General features: G+C 35.3%; 1 protein-coding gene across 8 annotated transcripts in view; it reads right to left on the minus strand.

Annotated features, from left to right (window-relative positions):
• The window catches only part of Plp (Pericentrin-like protein), a 155,294-nt gene that overhangs the window by 34,329 nt on the left and 93,620 nt on the right, over nucleotides 1-27,345 (minus strand). For 5 of the 8 annotated variants that reach the window (XM_075306278.1, XM_075306275.1, XM_075306277.1 and 2 more), the window contains 4 exons: nucleotides 18,433-18,558; nucleotides 17,092-18,276; nucleotides 7,213-7,380; nucleotides 670-864 (listed from right to left, as the gene is read on the minus strand). In XM_075306278.1, the coding sequence (XP_075162393.1) occupies nucleotides 670-864; nucleotides 7,213-7,380; nucleotides 17,092-18,276; nucleotides 18,433-18,558 (1,674 nt within the window). The remainder of the gene's footprint in view (nucleotides 1-669; nucleotides 865-7,212; nucleotides 7,381-17,091; nucleotides 18,277-18,432; nucleotides 18,559-27,345) is intronic. The other 3 variants (XM_075306279.1, XM_075306282.1, XM_075306276.1) reach the window with 1 other exon arrangement.

A 27,345-nucleotide genomic window follows, 5' to 3' on the forward strand; every position in this document is an offset into this window, starting at 1 on the left:
CGGTTTTTTATAGTGACAAAAATTTATTTTTAAATTTTTAAAAAGTCGAAAAGCCAATTTTTTCAATTCTTTGAAAAAATCGGAAAGTTGAAAATCCACATTTGATTTTGGCCAAAATCGAGTAATCGGCATTTTATAGTGACAAAAATCGACTGTTCGATTTTTGTGGTGAAAATTCATAAAATACACGACGTCAAAAAAAGCGATTTTTCCAATTCGAAAGTTTAAAATCGGCTTTTGATTGACCAATCGGCTTTTTTTATAGTAACCAAAATCGACTGCTTGACCTTTAACGAATTTTCGAAAAATTCAGATAGCCGGAAGGTCATATTTTGCAAAAGTCGTTGAAAGTTTTGAAAAAGTCAATTTTTCCAAATTTTGACTTTTCCAATTTTAACAACTTGTCTTTCGACTTTATGATGAGCTGCCAGCATAAAAGGAACTGTATTACGCTCTCACTCAACTCAAAGACGATGTGATGGCCGAATCTGTTTGGTAAAAGAGAGGCAAAGAATTGTTTTTGTAGAAAACTAAATTTATCCATTATTTTTTAACTCACAAATATATTCTGAAAGCCCGAAACTAATCCTAATTTATATAATTAGGATTTTTTTTTTAATTTCTTTTTATCTTAATATTTTTTTTTTTTTTTGTTTTTGAAAAACTTACCTTTACTTTTTCCCCCATAACATGCTCGTTAAGGGCTTTAGTTTCCACTTGAGTTTCTAAATCTGATATAATTTCACGTAATACAAAGATTTTATCTATGGAAGCCTTTAGTTCAACTTCAAATTTATCACGTTTGGCATTGGATTCGTGCAGATGTTGTGTCAAATCGCGTATTTGTGATTCTAAATGTTCCACCTAAATATGAAATAGAAAAGAACAATAAATATTTAAGAAAAAAAAAAACATCTCAAAATATTATGTAAAATTTTCAAATTTAGAAGAAAACAATAAATTAACGATCAACACAAAAATAATATAATAGTGGTTAGTTTGGAACTTTTCATAAAACTTACTTTTAATTGTAAAACTTGAATTTTCATTGAAGATTTTGTTTTTGTTATTGTTATTGAAGCGTGCAAAAACACAAATTATTATAAGAAATTGTTAATTTTTTCAGTGCTACAAATATGTATATATTCAAATTGAAATATTTAATATTTGTGAATTTACAAATTGGGATTTATGGTGAACAAATATTGAAAATCCTATATATACCCAGCAAAAACTCCTATTACCGGGTATGAGTACAAGTATGCCTGCGCCAAATTGGTAACAACTTCCTCGTACATATATCAGTAGTAATACTTTTACACGGGCATGACATTGGAGGAAAGGACTTCCGTGCAAGCATACCAGCAGTCGAAAAATAAGTACTCCTTCGCAAGCATACCAGCTCTCCAAAAATAATATCTGTACCATAAAGATACCCAAAAAGTGCGAACTCACCCCTGTTGTTTTGTTATCTAACACACTATACCACGCTCCACGACATGGATCTATTCAATGGTGTTATTTTGTAATATAAATTATGTACAATACAACTTTAGAAAAAAGGTATATTTTATTGGCAATTTTTTCTGAAATGTAATTTGGTATTACTTTTCGCTACTATTAACGGTGCCCACTGTAGAGCCGAACCCAGACCTCAAGATATGATTTTGATTACCGGTATTAATAGAAAGAATCACTTTTTGCCTACGCAGGTAAGTTATTATTTTTAAATCCCAGGTAATACTGCAGGTAGTAACTTTTTGATTACCGGTATTACTGAAAGAATCACTAGTGCTTACCCAGTTTTTGCTGGGTAATTGTGATTAGAAAAATTCTTTGGTGATTGATAGAATATGAATATCATTTTTATATATTGAAAAATTCAATCGGTTCAATAGATGAAAAAGAAACCTTCAGCAAGCTCCAAAAGGTAAGACGGAAGAATGAACTAATCATGCATTGACTAAACTACAAAGTAGCCTAACCAACAGAGGAAATGTATGTTTGTCAAATTTATCTGGGCAAAGATGGTTGGATGGACGGCCGTTTCGGACTTCCCTCATTCCTCAGCAGCATCCTCTACTTGCAGTGAAAATATCAACTTATTATCAGAATCAATTCGGGTAATTCACTAAACCCAAAGTGAATTACACTTGAATCTCTTGAAAAAAGGTTTTTGATAGTCGACTTTGCCTTAATAAATTTGCAAAAACATATCACTTTCCCTTTGTCAAAGTCAAATCATCGATTTGAGTGTAGTTGTTAATATTTTTCTCTGTGTATCGAACCTTAATTTTTTTTTTTGGTGAAACAGTTTCACGTAAATCAAAGTTACCCTGTAGTTCTGCAATGAAAACAAGTAATTACTGACCAATTGAAAATCATGTAATAAATTTCAGAGGGATCGGCTAAAATATAAAATTTCAGAACTGATCCGTCGATTGGTTTATTTGGCAGCTATATGTAATATGGCCCATACATTCTACGTCAATAATAATTAAAGGGCGATACGGTCGAAATTTGGTCAATATAAACTTGGCGTATTTCTTTCAATTTTGCATTTAAAAAACCTGAACACCCCTCATTTTGAAGGTGTGTGTGTGTGTGTGTAGAATGTTGCTCCTATTTTGATTTTGGAATTCACTCTTCAGTTGTCAAAATGCCGTCCAAGCAAGAAGAGCAGCGTATCAAAATTTTGCTCGCGCATCGCGAAAATCCGAGCTACTCGCACGCAAAGCTGGCAAAATCGCTAAAAGTTGCCAAATCAACCGTTACAAATGTAATTAAAGTGTTTGGGGAACGTTTGTCGACAGCCAGGAAGTCTGGATCGGGGGGAAATCGAGAACCGGAAGCCGCTGAGACGACAAAGAGAGTTACCGGTAGTTTCAAGCGAAACCCTAACCTCTCTCTCCGAGACGCCGCAAATAAGCTGGGTGTATCGTCTACAACCGTGCATCTAGCCAAAAAACGAGCCGGACTATCGACTTACAAGAAGGTAGTGACTCCAAATCGCGATGATAAACAAAATACGACGGCCAAAGCGCGATCCCCGACGATGCTGACGAAGTTTGACTGCGTGGTAATGAACGACGAAACCTACGTCAAAGCCGACTACAAGCAGCTTCCGGGACAGGAGTTTTATACGGCAAAAGGAAAGGGAAAGGTAGCAGATATTTTCAAGCACATAAAACTGTCAAAGTTCGCAAAGAAATATCTGGTTTGGCAAGCCATCTGTACCTGTGGCTTGAAAGGCAGCATTTTCATAGCTTCCGGGACTGTCAACCAAGAAATTTACGTGAAAGAGTGTTTGAATAAACGTCTGCTGCCTTTCCTGAAGAAACACGGTTGCTCCGTACTGTTTTGGCCGGATTTGGCATCTTGCCATTACGGTAAAAAGGCCATGGAGTGGCACGCCGCCAACAACGTGCATGTGGTTCCCAAGGACAAGAACCCTCCCAACACGCCAGAGCTCCGCCCAATTGAGAAATACTGGGCTATTGTCAAGCGGAGCCTCAAGAAGACCAAAAAACTGCTAAGGATGAGCAGCAGTTCAAAGCAAACTGGCTTTCTGCGGCGAAGAAGGTGGACAAGGTGGCTGTACAAAATCTGATGGCAGGTGTCAAGCGTGAGACCCGGCAATTCGGATTTGGAGAATCGAAAGCCTAACTGAATATTTTTCCTGAATTTTATACTAATTGAACTTGAAAAAGAAATTTAATTTGATTTTTTAAATAAACGATTTCACCGATTTACACGCGTTTTCCCTTGACCAAATTTTGACCGTATCACCCTTTACTTGTGCAAAGTCTGAAGGTGATTTCTTGTTTCGTTCGGAAGTTAAATTTCAACAGACGGACGGACGGTTATGATCGCCGATTTCATTCCCAGTATCATCAACTATCTATACTGACAGCCTGTTATTTCCGGCTCCGGTACCACAGTTGGTGAACTTCTCTCTTATCAATGAGTACTGCACGATTCTATGTTTAGTCAAAGACATGGCACCAGATTTTTAGCCGAATCCGAACGGCGTTTCACAAAACGATGGTGTTTGGTTGAAACATTGTACCACGGTTAGTCGAAAAAGTAAGAGAATTTTTACTAAGAATACTGAAATTGGAGGATTAAAAATATAAAGAACTAATGCGGAATCAATGCAGCGCAAGCTTAACAACATGACTTCCGCCATATGACAAGCCCATGTAAAATTCATTGCTTCTGGGTCAATTTTCACCACTTTCAGATCCAAAAAGAACATTAAAATGGGACAGAAAGGACCCCATGGTCCATTAGGGACCATATACAGGGGACTCCAAAGTCGAAGACACACAATAACAAATTCAATTGATCCAATTAATTATTTAATCGAAATGTATTGATTCAATCACGAAAATGATAGTTAATTTAATTTTAATTTTACATAAAAAACAAGTATATGCGGCCTTAAGTTCGGCCAGGCCGAAGCTTATGTACCTTCCACCAAGGATTGCGTAGAAACTTCTACTGAAGCCGATGGCAAGGTACCTTAAAACTTCCCAACGTCGTAATATATACCACATAGTCCATACATGGTATATATTAAACTAAAAAAAGGCCGATTAAATACGTATATAATTAAGTTTAAAGTTTCTATAGAATTAAAATTTTGACAAAATAAAATTTTGACAACATTTTCTATAGAAGTAAAATTTTGACAAAATTTTCTATAGAAATAAATTTTAACAAAATTTTCTATAGAAATAAAATTTGAAAAAATTTTCTATAGAAATAAAATGTTGATAAAATTTTCTATAGAAATAAAATTTTGACAAAATTTTCTGTAGAAATAAAATTTTGACAAAATTTTCTGTAGAAATAAAATTTTGACAAAATTTTCTATAGAAATAACATTTTGACAAAATTTTCTATAGAAATAACATTTTGACAATGTTTTCTATAAAAATAAAATTTTGGTAGATTATTTTTGGCTCGAGTGGCAACCATGATTATGAACCGATATGGACCAATTTTTGTGTGATTGGGGATCGGCTATATATAACTATAAACCGATATGGACCAATTTTGGCATGGTTATTAGCGGCCTTAAAGGGTGATACGGTCAAAATTTGGTCAAGGGATAACGCGTGTAAATCGGTGAAATCGTTTATTTAAAAAATCAAATTAAATTTCTTTTTCAAGTTCAATTAGTATAAAATTCAGGAGAAATATTCAGTTAGGCTTTCGCTTTTCCAAATCCGAATTGCCGGGCCTCACGCTTGACACCTGCCATCAGATTTTGTACAGCCACCTTGTCCACCTTCTTCGCCGCAGGAAGCCAGTTTGCCTTGAACTGCTGCTCGTCCTTAGCAGTTTTTTTGGTCTTCTTTAGGTTCCGCTTGACAATAGCCCAGTATTTCTCAATTGGGCGGAGCTCTGGCGTGTTGGGAGGGTTCTTGTCCTTGGGAACCACCTGCACGTTGTTGGCGGCGTACCACTCCATGGCCTTTTTACCGTAATGGCAAGATGTCAAATCCGGCCAAAACAGTACGGAACAACCGTGTTTCTTCAGGAAAGGCAGTAGACGTTTATTCAAACACTCTTTCACGTAAATTTCTTGGTTGACAGTTCCGGAAGCTATGAAAATGCTGCTTTTCAAGCCACAGGTACAGATGGCTTGCCAAACCAGATATTTCTTTGCGAACTTTGACAGTTTTATGTGTTTGAAAATATCTGCTACCTTTCCCCTTCCTTTTGCCGTATAAAACTCCTGTCCAGGAAGCTGCTTGTGGTCGGCTTTGACGTAGGTTTCGTCGTCCATTACCACGCAGTTAAACTTCGTCAGCATCGTCGTGTACAGCCTCCGGGATCGCGCTTTGGCCGTCGTATTTTGTTTATCATCGAGATTTGGAGTCACTACCTTCTTGTAAGTCGATAGTCCAGCTCGTTTTTTGGCTCGATGCACGGTTGTAGACGATACACCCAGCTTATTTGCGGCATCTCGGAGAGTCGTCTCAGCGGCTTCCGGTTTTCGATTTCCCCCCGATCCAGACTTCCTGGCTGTCGACAAACGTTCCCCAAACACTTTAATTACATTTGTAACGGTTGATTTGGCAACTTTTAGCGATTTTGCCAGCTTTGCGTGCGAGTAGCTCGGATTTTCGCGATGCGCGAGCAAAATTTTGATACGCTGCTCTTCTTGCTTGGACGGCATTTTGACAACTGAAGAGTGAATTCCAAAATCAAAATAGGAGCAACATTCTACACACACACACACACACCTTCAAAATGAGGGGTGTTCAGGTTTTTTAAATGCAAAATTGAAAGAAATACGTCAAGTTTATATTGAACAAATTTTGACCGTATCACCCTTTACAAATGCCCAAACTTATTATACCCTGTACCACAGTAGTGGCGAAGGGCATAAAAATCGTTTTAGATCGTTTAGAATTTTCAATTGTATTTTAGGTATGTGACGAAAATAGGAAAGTTTATGTCAGTATTTTATACAAGCAGATATGAACCAAATATAAACTCTGAACATTTGTTAGTTAATAATATAAAATGTAAACAAGTAATAAGAAACAAAAAAAAAAAAACAACCATGCATACTACAATAGGAAAATATATAGGAAACCCATTATAGTAATAATAATAAGAATATAAGAAATTAAGTATATAAGTGTAAGACATATAAACAATTTACAAAACGAATTAGTTTATTGCAAAATCCTCCCCCCAAAGACCAGGTACTGTATCCAATGTAATTTATTACTAAATAATTTCACAAAATATAAACAAAATGTTGAGAAGAATTTAAATGTAACAAAACATTTTGAGTTATGTGTGAAAATTCTAATGAAATGTATAAAAATTTAACCTCGAAACTGTATTAAATTACATTACATATGTAGTAAAGAACCCGACTTCCAACAAATTAATTGTAAATCATATAATAACCTTAATTAATATATAAGGTATGTGAATGTAGAAATAAAAGATTTGTATTGTTCTTATAAAAAAAATACAGAAAATAAAATAGACCATTTACCAAAAATTTATGCATAGAAACCAAAACTGTATCAATGCCAAAACCATAAAAGAACGAAACGTAAAAGATCAACCAACAACCAAAAAAAAAAACAAAAAGGAATAAGCAGAAGATAGTTAAAATGGTTGATAGCAATAATAGTGGATGTTTGTAGTAGAATAACTTTTGGTTGCAAAAAAACTCACCTCCTCAGAGGCATTGGCATATGATGAACGCTCCTTTTCTTTATCGCGTAATTGAGCATTGAGATTTTCAATCTCTTTTAGGAACTCATCGCGCTCCTGTTCCCTTTCAATGGCTTGTTCTTCCAGAAATTGCCGGGTGGCCTTCAGCTGCTTATCAGCGGTATCAATCTGAGTTGTATTGTCATATAGAATTTTTGTTAATACAAATGCAAAATTCATAAACCGGTTATATAATTAATCAAAACACATTATGGATGCTATTGATCAATAAATTCAATTTGAATTCTATGGTAATTTAAATAGAAATTATAACTAAATTATTAAATCTAAGGGTTTAGCCTCGTGGCTGACTTGATTTATCATTTTGCAGAAGAATTTAAATTACTATATAACGATTAATCTTTAAAGAAAATTTTCATATATTTTTTTTTCAAATTAATGGTTTTATTGAAAATACGCATGCAGGGGACTTCTAGATGATATTTGTTTATTACATAATTACTGCTACTTGTACAAGTATGTACTATATGGGACATTCCATCAAGTATTATCAAAGAGCTGGGTCTAGTCCACAACTGATCTAATAAATTTTTGTAAAAATAATCGCGATATTTCTGTGTATGGCAAAGTGGCGACCATTAGCGTAGCTAGACAATTTTCCTAGGGGGGGCTATAGCCCCCCTAGCTAAAACTTTATAGACTGAACTTATAGGTTAAACTAATGTTTTATTTCATAAAATTGAATAAAGAAATAGACATCAAAATAACTCGACAATCAATTTATAATAAAGCAACTAAAAGTACCCTACGGGAAATTGGTGCAAATTGCCACTGACGGACCTATCACAGAACTGGTACCTGTGCTCCAGTTAGTTGCAATTTTCACATTTACCCCCATTTTCATGAAACTCCGTTAGTGCTATGTTAGCTAACGAACTTTTAAACCGTGATATGTACATATCTGTCATCTTGCGTATATATTCCATATGCCAGTTAGAAACTTAACTGTCCAAAATTTTTCACTTAAAGTTAACCGGAGAAAAGATTTTTCCATTTTTCTTTCGGTTAACTGGAAGTTAAAGCCTAACGGAGCTACATGAAAATGGCCGTTAGTGAAATAAAATTATCAGAATAACCTTTTGTTTTTTTTTTCATTTCGGGTTCGATTAGGAGCCCAAATTGAAAGAGATTTCTAAGAGTTTGTCCGAGACTGGTTCCTGAGGATATGTTTATGGGTTGCTCCTGCTAAATTGTCCCAGAACGTGTCCTTTGGGATTAGTCCAAGACGCGTCCTAAAATGTAAGTTTACTCCGTCAATGACAAACCCATGTTAAAGTGGACGGTCCCTTCCATACGTTTTGATCAGAACTATGGACTGGTCCATACACACCAGGGACTAGTCCTGTACCAGTTCTGTGGTTGATCCATTTCCCGTAGGGTAGTTCCACACTTTTCCCAGCAAAAAATTGGGAGTTGTTCTAAAGTCACAACTTTAAAAGCACTTCCAAAAATGTCTTCACAAAGAAGTTAACTATTTTAACTACACTGTAAGTTTTTTTACTTCATTTTTTTATATTTTAATGCGTAATTTTTTGTTTTCTTTTTTCAAATAGTTTAAAAAAAGAGTATTATCAAGATATTAATTTATGAAAGAATAGTTTTAATATCAATTACTATTTTTTATTCAACTAAATCATAAGTTCAACCACAGCTTTATTTCATAAATATCAGACTTCTACCACAACCCACGTAATTCGATTGTGAATGAAAGTCTTAAGTGGAACTTTGTTTAATTTTTATAAAAATGTAAAATCGTAAATAGGTTTTCAAATTCTGGGGGGGGGGCTAAAATTTTTCTGGGGGGGTCTAAGCCCCCTCCCCAGAGGCCTTCCTACGCTTATGGTGGCGACTATCGTTTCGTCCTGATTATAAGAAAGTGGTCGCTTTTCATTAAGATGAAAATGGGATCCTGTTGCCCAATTTTTGTGTGATTGGGGATCGGTTTATCTGAGGGCTATATATAACTATAGACCGATATGGACCTAGTTAGGCATGGTTGTTAACGGCCATATACTACCACAATGTACCAAATTTCAACTAACTCGGATGAAATTTGCTCCTCCAAGAGGCTCCAAAACCAAATCTCGGGACCGGTTTATATGGGGCTATATATGATTATGGACTGATATGGACCACTTTTGGCATGGTTTTTAAATATCATATACTACCACCACGTACCAAATTTCAACTGAATCAGATGAATTTTGGTCTTCCAAGTGGCTCCGGAGGTCAAATCTGGGGATCGGCTTATATGGGGGCTATATATAATTATGGGTCTATGTGGACCAGTTTTTACATGGTCATTAGAGACCATATACTAACACCATGTACCAAATTTCAGCCGGATCGGATGAAATTTGCTTCTCTTAGAGGCTCCTCAAGCCAAATCGGGGGATCGGTTTATATGGGGGCTATATATAATTATGGACCGATGTGAACCAGTTTTTACATGGTCATTAGAGACCATATACCAACACCATGTACCAAATTTCAGCCGGATCGGATGAAATTTGCTTCTCTTAGAGGCTCCGCAAGCCAAATCGGGGGATCGGTTTATATGGGGGCTATATATAATTATAGACCGATGTGAACCAATTTTTGCATGGTTGTTAGAGACCATATACTAACACCATGTACCAAATTTCAGCCGGATCGGATGAAATTTGCTTCTCTTAGAGGCTCCGCAAGCCAAATCGGGGGATCGGTTTATATGGGGGCTATATATAGTTACGGAACGATGTGGACCAATTTTTGCATGGTTGTTAGAGACCATATACTAACACCATGTACCAAATTTCAGCCGGATCGCATGAAATTTGCTTCTCTTAGAGGCCTCGCAAGCCAAATTTGGGGGTCCGTTTATATGGGGGCTATATATAATTATGGACCGATATGGAACAATTTTTGCATGGTTGTTAGAGACCATATACTAACACCACGTACCAAATTTCAGCCGGATCGGATGAAATTTGCTTCTCTTAGAGGCCTCGCAAGCCAAATTTGGGGGTCCGTTTATATGGGGGCTATACGTAAAAGTGGGCCGATATGGCCCATTTGCAATACCATCCGACCTACATCAATAACAACTACTTGTGCCAAGTTTCAAGTCGATAGCTTGTTTCGTTCGGAAGTTAGCGTGATTTCAACAGACGGACGGACGGACATGCTCAGATCGACTCAGAATTTCACCACGACCCAGAATATATATACTTTATGGGGTCTTAGAGCAATATTTCGATGTGTTACAAACGGAATGACAAAGTTAATATATCCTATGGTGGAGGGTATAAAAAGTGATGAACATTTCTTAATCCAAAAAAAAACTCTAAGCCAATTCAGAAAGTAATTGAAAATAGTTACCTTTTAAAAAAAATTAATTGGGGTTTGCATTCAAAATCAATTAAATTTTAATTGAATCAATTAAAAAATTAATTGAAAATTAGCAATTAATTGTTTAATCAAGAATTTTTTCTATGTCCAATTAAAACTGTGATTGATATTATCATTGAAGACATTTCAATTAAAAAATTAATTGGATCCATTAATTTCGTGATTGAATCAGATTTTTTTTTTTGTGTGTGGAGACTACATTCGATTTTGGATTTATAAGAACCTTTTTTGTTTGAATTTTGGAGGGTTCATAATCATATTGTGCAAAGATTGCAAGAAAATTAAATGGACTAACACCTTTCATATGATTTGAAATTTTACTTCTACTTTAGTGCAATTCGGATGATCGATAAGCTTTCTATCGGCTCAAGAAGTTACTGATATAAACCAAATTTGACATATTTCTTTATTGACATAGGATGTTTCGAAATTTCGAAACAATTATATAGATATTCCAGTGTCTAGATGCCCAAGAATTCCAAGCGGAAATACCAAACCAATATTCGGCACACCTATTTATATACCTCTAATTTTCTAAAATACCTCTAATTTTCCAATCTCAAAAAAAAAAATAAAAACAAGTATATACGGCCGTAAGTTCGGCCAGGCCGAATCTTATGTACCCTCCACCATGGATTCCGTAGAAACTTCTACGAAAGACTATCATCATCGTCACAATCGAATTACTTGGGTTGTGGTATCTTAAAACTTCTTAACATCATTTTGTAAATTGTGTGTTAATCCATACGTGGTATATATTAGACAAAAAAGTTATGTATAGGTAAGTCTACAAATAATTACGAATCGACATGGACTTTTGCACGGTACGTAGAGAGCCAGAATTGAAAAATGTGAGTCGCTTATATGTGGGTTATATACAATTATGAACATGATATGGACCAATTTTTGTGTGATTGGGGATCGGTTTATCTGAGGGCTATATATAACTATAGACCGATATGGACCTAGTTAGGCATGGTTGTTAACGGCCATATACTACCACAATGTACCAAATTTCAACTGACTCGGATGAAATTTGCTCCTCCAAGAGGCTCCAAAACCAAATCTCGGGACCGGTTTATATGGGGCTATATATGATTATGGACTGATATGGACCACTTTTGGCATGGTTTTTAAATATCATATACTACCACCACGTACCAAATTTCAACTGACTCGGATGAAATTTGCTCCTCCAAGAGGCTCCGGAGGTCAAATCTGGGGATCGGCTTATATGGGGGCTATATATAATTATGGGTCTATGTGGACCAGTTTTTACATGGTCATTAGAGACCATATACCAACACCATGTACCAAATTTCAGCCGGATCGGATGAAATTTGCTTCTCTTAGAGGATCCGCAAGCCAAATCGGGGGATCGGTTTATATGGGGGCTATATATAATTATGGACCGATGTGAACCAATTTTTGCATGGTTGTTAGAGACCATATACTAACACCATGTACCAAATTTCAGCCGGATCGGATGAAATTTGCTTCTCTTAGAGGCTCCGCAAGCCAAATCGGGGGATCGGTTTATATGGGGGCTATATATAATTATGGACCGATATGGACAAATTTTTGCATGGTTGTTAGAGACCATATACTAACACCACGTACCAAATTTCAGCCGGATCGGATGAAATTTGCTTCTCTTAGGGGCCTCGCAAGCCAAATTTGGGGGTCCGTTTATATAGCCCGTAAAAGTGGGCCGATATGGCCCATTTGCAATACCATCCGACCTACATCAATAACAACTACTTGTGCCAAGTTTCAAGTCGATAGCTTGTTTCGTTCGGAAGTTAGCGTGATTTCAACAGACGGACGGACGGACGGACGGACGGACGGACATGCTCAGATCGACTCAGAATTTCACCACGACCCAGAATATATATACTTTATGGGGTCTTAGAGCAATATTTCGATGTGTTACAAACGGAATGACAAAGTTAATATACCCCCCATCCTATGGTGGAGGGTATAAAAATCTGATAAAATCGGGAAATGGGTATGTTTATTTGTGACCTAAAATAAGGCTATCAATTTGAGGAAAATAGGATAACAAATGCGGTGCGTAAAATATCGCAGACGAGCATGATGAACGTTGTCAGGTAATCTGAATCCATATATTAGTAAAATCAATTTCGAGACTATTAGGTCGAAATTTGAGTGTCTATATGCCCAAGCAGTATTGCCAATATTTTTCTAGCACTTGTCCCCAAAAATCTCCAATTTAAATTTAAATTCCTCACAAAAATCCGACAAAATTTTTCTATATAATAAAATTTTGACAAAACTTTCTATAGAAATAAAATTTTAACAAAATTTTCTATAGGAATACAATTTTGACAAAATTTTCTATAGAAATCCATAGTTTAGTAAAATCAATTTCGAGACAATTAGATCGAAATTTCAGTGTCTATATGCCCAAGCAGTATTTCCAATAGTTTTACTTGTCCCCAAAAATCTCCAATTTAAATTTAAATTCCTCACAAAAATCCGACAAAATTTTTTCTATAAAAATAAAATTTTGACAAAACTTTCTATAGGAATAAAATTTTAACAAAATTTTCTACAGGAATACAATTTTGACAAAATTTTCTATAGAAATAAAATTTTCTATAGAAATAAAATTTTGACAAAACTTTCTAACCTCCATTTTCATAAAGCTCTGTTAGTGTTCCGTTAACTAACCAACTTTTAAACCGTATTATGAACGAAGCTGTCATCTTGCATATATATTCCATATGCCAGTTAGGAACTTAACTGACGAAAATTTTTCAGTTAAAGTTAACTGGAGAGAAGATATTTGCAATTTACTTTCTGTTAACTGGCAGTTAAAGCCTAACGGAGCTACATGAAAATGGCCGTAAAGAAATAAAATTTTAACAAAATTTTTTATTCCTATAAATTTTGACAACATTCTCCATAGAAATAAATTTTTCTATAGGAATAAATTTTTGACAAAATTTTCTATAGAAATAAAATTTTGACAAAATTTTCTATAGGAATAAAATTTTGGCAAAATTGTCTATAGAAATAAAATTTTGACAAAATTTTCTTTAAAAAAAAATTTAAGAAAATTTTCTATAGAAATAAAATTTTAATTATTGTTGTTTTTGATTTTAGCTTAAAACCATGCGTTGACTAAACTACAAGTGTAGCCTAACCAACAGAGGAAAAGTATGCTTGTCAAATTTATTTGGACAAAGCCCTATAGACTGCAAGATGGTTGGATGTACAGCTGTTTCGGAATTACCATATTCGTCATCAGCATCCTCTACTTGCAGCAAAACTATCAACCAATTATCAGAATAAATTAAAATTTCAAAAACTCCGGCTCCGACTCCAGCAAAATGTTCAGACTCCGACTCCACAGCCCTGGTCTAAAGGCTTAATATATCTAATCGGGAAGAGGGTCTGTAAGGGGGTTATACCAACACTATGACCGACATACCGCATACTCGCCCCATATATTTGTGGACCTAAAATAATATTTCCAATTTCAGGACAATCGGATAAAAACTGCGGTGCGTAGAGAGATCGTCCCATATGGGGGCTATAGCAACCCGTTGGTCGAATTGCCCAAGTGAGGCCTAACTTTACCGCAGAAGCGGTGGAACTCTCATGAGGAACTATGCTGATCCAAGAATCAGGGAACTGAATCCAGAGATTAGTGAGATATTTGACGCGCTTAAGCAGAACACATGATTAGAGCACCTGAAGCAACATAAAAAAGTAGGTTATGTTAGGTTAGGTGGCAGCCCGATGTATCAGGCTCACTTAGACTATTCAGTCCATTGTGATACCACATTGGTGAACTTCTCTTTTATCACTGAGTGCTGCCCGATTCCATGTTGAGCTCAATGACAAGGGACGTCCTTTTTATAGCCGAGTCCGAACGGCGTTCCACATTGCAGTGAAACCACTTAGAGAAGTTTTGAAACCTTCAGAAATGTCACCAGCATTACTGAGGTGGGATAATCCACCGCTGAAAAACTTTTTGGTGTTCGGTCGGTAAAAAAGTAGGTTGTGGTCAACAGTGAGAACCCTCTCTACAAGGGATGAGGGGATCTCAGTAAACTTTAGCGACGCGACCGAGACTGATCCGAAGGGATGTTCAAGCGATTTCTTGCCCATTCCGAGAGGGATCGAGTGAAAAGGCAGTAGACAAGACACTTGAGGCCAACCAACGACATGAATTCCGCAAAGTACGTAGCACAATAATGGCTTTGGGTGTTATTTCAACATATGTTATATAGTCAATCAGACCAAGCTGTAATACAGGATGATCCTCGTGGCTCTTGACATATCGAAGGCTTTTGAAAGGGTTACCATTTGATAGTCATACCAGACTGTTCGAGGACATCGTAAACACGTCCTTATCGAGAGGAAGCAAACGTTGGATCACTACTTTTTGGTCGAGCCCCAGACATATGTGGAATTTAAGGATAGAAAGTCCGGAATTCCGGCACTGTTCCATCTCCATCTATCCTCTATTCCATCCCTCCTGACGGCGTTAAGATTGTATTATATGCGGATGACTGTACAACCATTGCATCCGGACCCATTCTTCATGACATTCGTCATCGACTAAACATCTATTTGGCTGATTTTACCATTTATTTCCTCAGCCACACTATTCACTACATTGATGGTAGTTGAATGTCAGAGTCGATGGTGAGATAATTCGGACTACAATCATCTGCCCATTCCACTGTAATTTGTAATAAGCTCCGCGAAATAAAGGCCTTCAAGTTGCTTTCCGGCAGCAATTGGGGTGCGGTCAAAGAAACCTCGTTGACTACATATAAGCGGTTAACTATGCAGCGCTAGTGTGAAGACCTCAGACAAGTGACACGCCAGTGGAATAACATACAGACCTGTCAGAACGCTGCCCTTAGAACAGAGAGGTCTGAGCACGATACTGTAGATGAAGCGGTGAGAAGCTACGGGTTAATCTCTTTCTAGGAGTTCGATTACTGTCCATAGCACCGAAGGAATGAAACCTCCTACGGTAGTTTTGACCTAACTAAGATCAGACAAGTGCAGATGCCTCAATTTCTACACCAACAAAAAAATGAAGTGAACCTGGAAATCGATATCGACATCCGTGGCCAGAGTATCCCCACATGCAAGAAACCCAAGGTTTTTTGTGTGACCTTTTTGGAAAGCATGCGGAAATGTTAGCTAAAACCGTTGGGAGCAGAAACAAGATCCTGAAGGCAGTGGCTGGTAGCACTGGGGGGAAGATAATGACCTACGAGTCAATTGTTCGTCCTCTTATCGAGTATTAGCAATACCCAATGGAGAAATCTTCAAAATTTGCAAAAATACTGCGTTACGTTTTGCCACTAGATGTCACTCTAACGCACCAGAACAGCATCTGAAAGATGAGTCTAAAAGGGCTGCATTGAGGGTGGAGCACACGGTAGCAGTTCAGAAGGCTCTAGATTCCTAGCAGTGCAGCGTTCTGCTGGGTGGAAGACTACCACCTGTCAGCAATGCCGAGGGACGGCTGCCTAGAGGGACTAGGTCGGTGCTACCCCAGCTAAGATCTGGCATCTCTAGGTACTTAAATAGTCGCCTTTCCTTTCTGAACCCGGCAATTCAAGATGTTTGTTCGAATTATGGACAATCGCTTCACATCACGAGGAATTTCTTCGCGTGTCCTGCAAAGCCAAAAGACCTGGCACCTACTTCACTCTGGACTCATCCAGTAGAGGCAGCCGGCTTCCTCGAACTGGATGTTGAAGTTTAAATGTCTAGTACTAATAATATAAATACTAATAATTTGTTTTGCATTTTATTCTCTCTATTTGTTTTAATACATTAAATTTCCAGGGGTTACAACTACTATAACGACATAAGGAAAAAATGGACCGATATTAAAAGTATTCGGCACATCTATCTATGAGCCCAAATTACTTTTAGATTTCGAAATTCAGGAAAATGGAATAAAAGTTGCTGTGCCTAAATGCTCAAGAAACCAAATCGAGGACCGGTTTATATGGGGGATACATCACAAGATGGACCGAACTTTTCCATTTTGCAGACTTCAAACGAATCTGTGCCAAATTTTAGAATGATAACGCCATTATTGAAGGTTAATTTCTCCATATTTTATTTATCCATATATTATATGCTACGCCGTATACACTCGGCTATAGCGAAGAGATCTTTTATTATTGAAATGAAAAATATTATGGAAATATTTTCACTGGGTATTCGAAAGATTTAGATATATGTTGAATCAGTCTTCAAAATAGCCCACGACTAAGGTAGCGATTGTGACGACTAGTGTACAATATATTTGATATTGCCAATAGTCGGATTTCTCGAAGAATGTCCCATATATAATGTCTATCTAATATTTACAAAATATTCTACCATTACATGATAATTATCTAGTGAATAGATTAAGCTCACCTGTGATTGCAAATCCTCTCGATCCTTTTTACTACACTCCACAACCTTATCACCTTCTCGACAAAAGTCTTCAATCATTTGTAATAACTGCACCGTCGAATCATTACTCTGTTGTTTCTGAGTTGGAGTCGATAGAATATTACGAGCCTTCTCCTGCAATTGGGCAAAGCCGGCCGATGATGAATTGTCCGAAGCAGATAGCCTGTGAGGCGATTTAATCGATGATCCCAGACCATAACCTTCATTGTATTCCACATTGTTAATGGAGGAGAGTTGTGATAGCTGATCTCTTAGATGTTGTAACTCTTGACCCAAATCTGAATTTCTCGATATGGTGAGATCAAGTTCCTGTTGCAATTGTAGCCGATCATTTTCCGATTTTATTAGGCGATTTTTCAATTCGGTTAATTGAAAATGTAATTCTGCAGCATTGACTCCACCTGCGGTCGAGGAATAATTATCCTCATACAAACGATTGAGATCTGGAGGCAGGGATATAAGATTTTGTTGCTGTTGGCCCAGCACCGAGGAACGATGTGTGGGTAATTGTTGCTCATTTAGAGAATTTACTCGTATGAATTTACGATTTTGTTGCAATTTCAAATCATCTTCTTGGTCAGTGTCATTTTTCTCTTTTTCACTTGTATACGAGTCCTTGCGGCTGTTATTACTTTCATTGTGTTTTTTAGCCAAATCCTCAGATAGATGCAAAAGATATGAAGCTTCCGAACGTAAACACTCTAGGCAATCTTTCAAATCGAAATCTTCTTCGATGAAATCATTATTCTGTTGTGATACATATTGCACCAGACTGGGATCTTCAATTACCCCCATTAATGTGTGCACATCTGGCATAAGACGCATACGTGTTGAATTTAATGTTTCATTCAATGTTTCATTCAATAGTGTTCTATTTAGATCACCCAAAGACGCATGCTCCTCTAGGGTACGATTGCAAGTCAACAGACGTTGAACTTCTTCGACTAAGGCATCGTTTAAGTCATTTTCACAGTTGGCCACACATTTCAACAATTCTGCCAACACTTGCCGGAAGGCATTGGACAAGTCTCGTAAATTATCACGTTCACTGAGGAGTTTATCGAAATCACGTATAGAATCAAACGTAGAGTGACGTTTGTTCTTGCGATTTAATTGTTTTTCGTAGTCTTGTTTTAGGCGCGACATCTATGGAAGATAAAGGCAGGAAAAACATGTATTAAATTATTTTAATATAATTTAAATTATATTAATTTAATCTACATTTATTTAATAGAATTATAAAATAAAATTTTAATTAAATTTACGTTAATTTAATTTAATTGAATCATTGTTTTTTCTTACCTCTTCAGCATGTTTAATTTGCAATTGGGCAATTTCCAGTTGACTCTTGGCTGTAAATTTCTCTCGTAATAATATCAACTCCTTGGGCCAGTGTTGATCGTCGGCAGTTGATTCCGATAGAAGAGTCTGCAAAAGAAAACAACAACAAAAACATATTGTAAACATTAATTAAAAAAAATAACAAATACAATCACATTAACATCCAACACAAGCAAAATTAAATAACCAATAAGTTTTGTTTAACAAAATGCAGCATTAAAATTAGTTTTTAATAACGCGTAATTGTTATTGGGGTTGAATTTTTATTACAAGTTACCATCCATTTTTTTTGTTTTCAGTGTATGTCTCGGTTCTATAACAATGAAATTTTTCATTACCATAAACCAACTTATGATTCCATAAACATGTGTTCGTCATATGCACATTTGTTTGTAACAAAAAATTAAAAAAAAAATCAACAAAAAAGCAACAAACTCTTTTTCAGTATATCCGTTGAAGGCTTGCATTAATGAATGAAGCTAAATATCCCAAGCACATTGTTCGCACGCCCTTAATATGGAATATAGATGTCTTTGTTTGTACTGAGTGAGGGTTAAACAATCGCTATATAATATAAATGTAAAGAAATAAATCTGATTATATTGGAAAGTGACCAAATATGATTTGGACAATTTTCGTCGAAATTAAGTTAAAATAAATTATTTTAAATTAAATTAAATTAAATTAAATTAAATTAAATTAAATTAAATTAAATTAAATTAAATTAAATTAAATTAAATTAAATTAAATTAAATTAAATTAAATTAAATTAAATTAAATTAAATTAAATTAAATTAAATTAAATTAAATTAAATTAAATTAAATTAAATTAAATTAAATTAAATTAAATTAAATTAAATTAAATTAAATTAAATTAAATTAAATTAAATTAAATTAAATTAAATTAAATTAAATTAAATTAAATTAAATTAAATTAAATTAAATTAAATTAAATTAAATTAAATTAAATTAAATTAAATTAAATTAAATTAAATTAAATTAAATTAAATTAAATTAAATTAAATTAAATTAAATTAAATTAAATTAAATTAAATTAAATTAAATTAAATTAAATTAAATTAAATTAAATTAAATTAAATTAAATTAAATTAAATTAAATTAAATTAAATTAAATTAAATTAAATTAAATTAAATTAAATTAAATTAAATTAAATTAAATTAAATTAAATTAAATTAAATTAAATTAAATTAAATTAAATTAAATTAAATTAAATTAAATTAAATTAAATTAAATTAAATTAAATTAAATTAAATTAAATTAAATTAAATTAAATTAAATTAAATTAAATTAAATTAAATTAAATTAAATTAAATTAAATTAAATTAAATTAAATTAAATTAAATTAAATTAAATTAAATTAAATTAAATTAAATTAAATTAAATTAAATTAAATTAAATTAAATTAAATTAAATTAAATTAAATTAAATTAAATTAAATTAAATTAAATTAAATTAAATTAAATTAAATTAAATTAAATTAAATTAAATTAAATTAAATTAAATTAAATTAAATTAAATTAAATTAAATTAAATTAAATTAAATTAAATTAAATTAAATTAAATTAAATTAAATTAAATTAAATTAAATTAAATTAAATTAAATTAAATTAAATTAAATTAAATTAAATTAAATTAAATTAAATTAAAATAAATTAAATTAAATTAAATTACTCAAGAAGTGCAAGGGTTCTGTCAAGATATCATGGGAAAAGTCGACTGAGATAAGCCAAAAGGAAAATTTTGAATTCAGAAAAATTTTGAGATCTTCATTGTTGCGATGGAAACTCGTGACACGTTACCATCGTTCCACGCGCTGAAAACGTAATTGGTGGAAGAAGGTGAGGAAAACTATAAAAAAAATATTCGGAAGAAGAAATTGATTGCTCAGTAGAAGCCTTCGACACTGCCGGCGAGGAAGATTCCGAAAATTATATAACTGATGGAGAAAAAAACTCTAGAGTTCGACGTTTCCGGCGAGGAAGATCGCGAGAATGATTTAGATGACGGAGAAAATACTCTAGCTAATGGCAATTGAATTGGACAATTGGAAGAAGTACACGAAGAGAGAAGAGCTCCTGGAAAATAATTCGAAGTGGCAATAGATATAGGCCAAAGAAACTATATAATATGGTGAATCGATTGTCAGCTGAAGTATTATTTGTACCGCGTATCCCAAAAAGAAGATATATATTGGAAGATAGCCACTATATTTAAGGTATCTTAAATGTACTTCGTACAACGGCATCATAGATAAAAATATTATTAAATAAATTAAATTAAATTAATTCAAATCAAATTTTTTTCCAATAAATCAATAAGATTGTATCCCCATTTTCCGATATTTGGAATAGCAAGAATTTAGTTGTCTTATAGAGAAAGAAATTGAGATACTATCGGAATTAAATTCAATTTGTACGAGGGCGGTTCGGAAAGGTCTTAGCCTATCAATGAAAGATAATAGTTAGTTTTTCAAAAATATTTTTATTTTTCAATATAATCTCCTGAAACTTCAATACACCTAGTCCAACGCTTTTCTAGCAATTCTATCCCTTGATTAAAATAGTTTTCCTCAAGGTCTTCAAAGTAGTGGTTTACAACTGTAATTGCATCTTCATTTGAGGTAAAACGCTTGCCAGCAAGGATTTTTTTTAGATTTGGGAACAAGTAAAAGTCACTGGGAGCTAAATCAGGAGAATAAGGTGGGTGGTCAAGCATCTCGTACTTTAATTCGTTGATTTTAGCCATTGTTAAAATTCTCTTGTGCGCTGGTGCGTTGTCTTGATGAAAAATTATTTTTTTGTGTTGTAAGCCAGGACGTTTTTCTCGAATTTGTACAATTATTTGATTCAAAAGTTTGCAATAGTACTCTGAGTTTATTGTTTTACCCTTTTGCAGATAGTCAATCAATAAAATACCTTTGAAGTCCCAAAAAACCGTTGCCATAACCTTACCAGCCGATTGATTTGTTTTTGGGGCCACCGTGATGCAATGGTTAGCATGCCCGCCTTGCATACACAAGATCGTGGGTTCGATTCCTGCTTCGACCGAACACCAAAAAGTTTTTCAGCGGTGGATTATCCCAGCTCTGTAATGCTGGTGACATTTCTGAGGGTTTCAAAGCTTCTCTAAATGGTTTCACTGGAATGTGGAACGCCGTTCGGACTCGGCTATAAAAAGGAGGTCCCTTGTCATTGAGCTTAACATGGAATCGGGCAGCACTCAGTGATAAGAGAGAAGTTCACCAGTGTGGTATCACAATGGACTGAATAGTCTAAGTGAGCCTGATACATCGGGCTGCCACCTAACCTAACCTAACCTAACCTTGCCTTCTTTGGGGCACTACCTCCAGTTTCAGTCCATTGTTTGGATTGTTCTTTTGTCTCTGGAGTATAGTGGTGGATCCATGTCTCATCAACAGTTATGAAACGAAGCTTAAAATGCATTTTATTTCGCTTAAAACGATCCAAACAAGCTTGAGAAATGCTCATTCTTATGCGTTTTTAATGCGGCATCCATCTTGCAGAAAGTTTTTTCATCTGTAGTTCTTCATGCAAAATAAAATGGACTCGATCATTTGAGATGCCCATGATAAAAGGTGATACGGTCAAAAATTGGTCAAGTGAAAACGCGTGTAAATCGGTGAAATCGTTTATTTAAAAAATCAAATTAAATTTCTTTTTCAAGTTCAATTAGTATAAAATTCAGGACAAATATTCAGTTAGGCTTTCGCTTTTCCAAATCCGAATTGCCGGGCCTCACGCTTGACACCTGCCATCAGATTTTGTACAGCCACCTTGTCCACCTTCTTCGCCGCAGAAAGCTAGTTTGCCTTGAACTGCTGCTCGTCCTTAGCAGTTTTTTGGTCTTCTTTAGGTTCCGCTTGACAATAGCCCAGTATTTCTCAATTGGGCGGAGCTCTGGCGTGTTGGGAGGGTTCTTGTCCTTGGGTACCACCTGCACGTTGTTGGCGGCGTACCACTCCATGGCCTTTTTACCGTAATGGCAAGATGCCAAATCCGGCCAAAACAGTACGGAACAACCGTGTTTCTTCAGGAAAGGCAGCAGACGTTTATTCAAACACTCTTTCACGTAAATTTCTTGGTTGACAGTCCCGGAAGCTATGAAAATGCTGCTTTTCAAGCCACAGGTACAGATGGCTTGCCAAACCAGATATTTCTTTGCGAACTTTGACAGTTTTATGTGCTTGAAAATATCTACTACCTTTCCCCTTCCTTTTGCCGTATAAAACTCCTGTCCCGGAAGCTGCATGTAGTCGGCTTTGACGTAGGTTTCGTCGTCCATTACCACGCAGTCAAACTTCGTCAGCATCGTCGTGTACAGCCTCCGGGATCGCGCTTTGGCCGTCGTATTTTGTTTATCATCGCGATTTGGAGTCACTACCTTCTTGTAAGTCGATAGTTTGGCTCGTTTTTTGGCTCGATGCACGGTTGTAGACGATACCCCCAGCTTATTTGCGGCATCTCGGAGAGAGAGGTTAAGGTTTCGCTTGAAACTACCGGCAACTCTCTTTATCGTCTCAGCGGCTTCCGGTTTTCGATTTCTCCCCGATCCAAACTTCCTGGCTGTCGACAAACGTTCCCCAAACACTTTAATTACATTTGTAACGGTTGATTTGACAACTTTTAGCGATTTTGTCAGCTTTGCGTGCGAGTAGCTCGGATTTTCGCGATGCGCGAGCAAAATTTTGATACGCTGCTCTTCTTGCTTGGACGGCATTTTGACAACTGAAGAGTGAATTCCAAAATCATAATAGGAGCAACATTATACACACACACACCTTCAAAATGAGGGGTGTTCAGGTTTTTTAAATGCAAAATTGAAAGAAATACTTCAAGTTTATATTGACCAAATTTTGACCGTATCACCCTTTATTAGCAATTTTACGATCATTTAATACCATTTCATGCACTTTGGCTACAATTTCTGTTGTTGTTGTTATTTTTGGACGCCCACTACGTGGTTCATCTTCAATGCTTGTACGACCACGTTTAAATTCAGCAACCCAATTTTTTACTGTTGCATATGAAGGGGCACTTTCACCATATCATTATGAATTTCTTGTCCCGATAAACCTTTTTTATGTAAATATTTAATGACAGCACGCATTTCTAATTTTTCCATTGCGGATGCGTCTTTTTTGAACACCTGTTTCTATATGAAGGCGTTGCCAGATCGATACTAAATTTAACATGTGTTCATAACAGAGATGGAAGTTTCCAAAACATTTAACTTTTTTCTGTTTATAACGCACTTTTTGTGCTAGGCTAAGAAGTTTCCGAAGTGCCCTCGTATTTGAACTTCTTATCAAAGAGAACTATGTTGGCAAAATTTAAATTTTTATATTTGTGGGTTAAATAAATATCGCCAAAAGAAATTTTGCATTTTGTGATTCCGAATATTGGAACATACCCCATAGAGGGTATATAAACCAAATAAGATCAAAGGACACGCGGGATTCCATCAAAATATTTTTATACCCTGCTCCACACTGTGGAACAGGGTATTATAAGTTAGTGCATATGTTTGCAACACCCAGAAGGAGACGAGATAGACACATGGTGTCTTTGGCAAAAATGCTCAGGGTGGGCTCTTGAGTCGATATAGCGATGTCCGTCTGTCCGTGAACACATTTTTGTAATCAAAGTCTAGGTCGCAGTTTTAGTCCAATCGACTTCAAATTTGGCACAAGTATGTGTTTTGGCTCAGAATAGATCCCTATTGATTTTGGAAGAAATCGGTTCAGATTTAGATATAGCTCCCATATATATATTTCGCCCGATATGGACTTATATGGCTCCAGAAGCCAGAGTTTTACCCTAATTTACTTGAAATTTTGCACAAGAAGAACAATTAGTACTATAGTCAAGTGTGCCAAATTTTATTGAAATCGGTTCAGATTTAGATATATCTCCCATATATATCTTTCGCCCGATATGGACTAATACGGTCCCAGAAGCCAGAGTTTTACCCCAATTTAGTTGAAATTTTGCACAGGGAGTAGAATTAGCATTATAGCTATGCGTGCCAAATTTGGTTGAAATCGGTTCAGATTTAGATATAGCTCCCATATATAGCTTTTGGCCGATTTACACTCATATGACCACAGAGACCAATTTTTTGGTCCGATTTAGTTGAAATTTTGCACAGGGAGTAGAATTAGCATTGTAGCTATGCGTGCCAAATTTGGTTGAAATCGGTGCAGATTTATATATATCTCCCATATATAGCTTTCGCCCGATTTACACTCATATGACCACAGAGGCCAATTTTTAACTCCGATTTAGTAGAAATTTTGCACAGGGAGTAGAATTTGCATTGTAGCTATGCGTGCCAAATTTGGTTGAAATCGGTTCAGATTTAGATATAACTCCCATATATATGTTTTTCTGATTTCGGCAAAAATGGTCAAAATACCAACATTTTCCTTGTAAAATCGCCACTGCTTAGTCGAAAAGTTGTAAAAATGACTCTAATTTTCCTAAACTTCTAATACATATATATCGGGCGATAAATCATAAATAAACTTTTGCGAAGTTTCCTTAAAATTGCTTCAGATTTAAATGTTTCCCATATTTTTTTTTACTAACATTGTGTTCCACCCTAGTGCATTAGCCGACTTAAATTTTGAGTCTATAGATTTTGTAGAAGTCTATCAAATTCTTCCAGATCGAGTGATATTTAAATGTATGTATTTGGGACAAACCTTTATATATAGCCCCCAACACATTTGACGGATGTGATATGGTATCGAAAATTTAGATCTACAAAGTGGTGCAGGGTATAATATAGTCGGCCCCGCCCGACTTTAGACTTTCCTTACTGGTTTTTTTATAATTTCTTATTAATTTATAATTAATTCATAATGTTTCCTTTTTCATTTGGATTGAATTGATTTACTAAATGTCTGCATTTACATTTCTTTTAAAATTTTTTCCAATAATTTTATTTATGTTGGCCGTTACTTTTTCAAAAAAAAAAAAAAATCAAAATCAATTAAAACAATTTTATGGAGGACTAAATGCCGCACACAAGTATTCTAAGAATTTGTTTAGAGTATCGCAAATATTTGTTTTCATTTTTCGTATGGGGATTGAATTGAATCTAACAAGCTTAAACAACAATAACTTTAGGAAAGAACAGCCGTTGAATGGAAAAAAGAAGAACAACAACCAAAAACCACTTCAATTTGAAGAAATAAACATTTTTATGTTGGGGCTGGTTTTCACTGAAAACGACAACCATTTAATTAAGAATTATGCTGATTGATGACCCACAAAACTCCACAATTTAAATAAATGTTGCAGATGATTGATGGTGATCTCGGAACAAATTGAAGAGAGTTTAGTATTATTGTCGCTTCTGTTGTCTACACAGTGGTCGAACATATGTTTACACTTCACCAAATGAAATTGCATGCCCATGCAGCATAGCAGCATTGTGTACTGAAATTTCATTCCTTATTTGGTTTGGACATCATGGTGTGATTAAATATAAGCCATACATACATACTTGAGGGATGGGGCGAAGAGGTTGTGCGTTTTGTTATTTTTATTTATTTTCTGATGGTTCCTAATTTATGAACATAGTTTTCTCAAATGATTTTCTTTCAGCTGAAGTTGGGAGGGCTACATCAACCTTAATATGTCAATGGTGGCGTAATATTTTCTCTCTTTTTATGTGAAAAATGCATTTCCTGTTTCAAAGGCTTGACATTTAGTAGAAAAATAAACACACCTTACTGAAATACGATAGTCAGGGAAATATTATAAATTTCAATTAGAGACTCAGGTCTAGCGAACCAATTTATGTGATCATGTCCTATACTTCGGGTTATGACCTTTAGTATATATTCAGTAAATTAGTTAAGCAAACAAATACAAACATGTTTAAATATAATTACAACAGTCATTTAATGATTATGCGGAACCTGGAAAAGGCAGCACTTAGTACTTACAACTAAAGGAAAAGAAGACCCACGCGAACCATCCTCATACCGGCCCTCTATAACATATATGATTAACACAGCTGATAAACTGCTGGAAAGCTTATCAAGCCAAGACTAGAACAAGCGATCCAAATAAGAGGAGGACTCTCGTGCCTACAACACGGGTTTTGCTCAGGAAACACCACGATGGAAGCACTTAGAGATGTAATGGACGTAGCTCTAGCTACCCAGCCCAGCAAACATACCGCTTCATTCTACACCTACTTAAAATATGTAAATTAGCGCATCTGAGTTGCAGTAGAGTAAGTGGGTGCTTCGCCTCTCGCTTACAAGGTTGCACTCCTGTAAAGAAGGTTTGTTTGTGTATTTTATCACGAATTCTTACGAACTATGTGGCAAGTTACGATTTCATGCTCTACACATCCATATTTTGTGCTTCTGAAAGTGTTGTAATTCATACATAGAAGAAGCCCATTTAAGAGGGACATTTCTTTTTAAATTCATCGATGAATTCCTTGCAAAGGTAAGTGCTGCTTGACTTTTCTTCCTTTACAAAGATGCTGAAAATTCAACAAGTTTTTTGCTGGGAGAGGGACAAGCATCATAGCAGACCTGTCGTTCTACTTGCAACCCTAGATGTGAAAAATGCTTTTAATAGTCTCAGATGGGCGGACGTCTTACAATCATGGACGCATAACTTTAAAATTCTGGGGTACCTCATGCGGACAATAAGAAGTTATCTGATAGTCAGGATAATAATATATAACACCATCGATTGTAATAAAAGGTTTGAAATCACATCAGACACTGCCCAGGGATCAAACCTGGACCCCGATCTATGGAATTTTAGCTACGAAGAGATCTTAAGGATTGAGATCTCAGTGGA

This window comes from Haematobia irritans, chromosome 4 (genome assembly GCF_050003625.1).
Source record: "Haematobia irritans isolate KBUSLIRL chromosome 4, ASM5000362v1, whole genome shotgun sequence".
NCBI lineage: Eukaryota > Metazoa > Arthropoda > Insecta > Diptera > Muscidae > Haematobia > Haematobia irritans.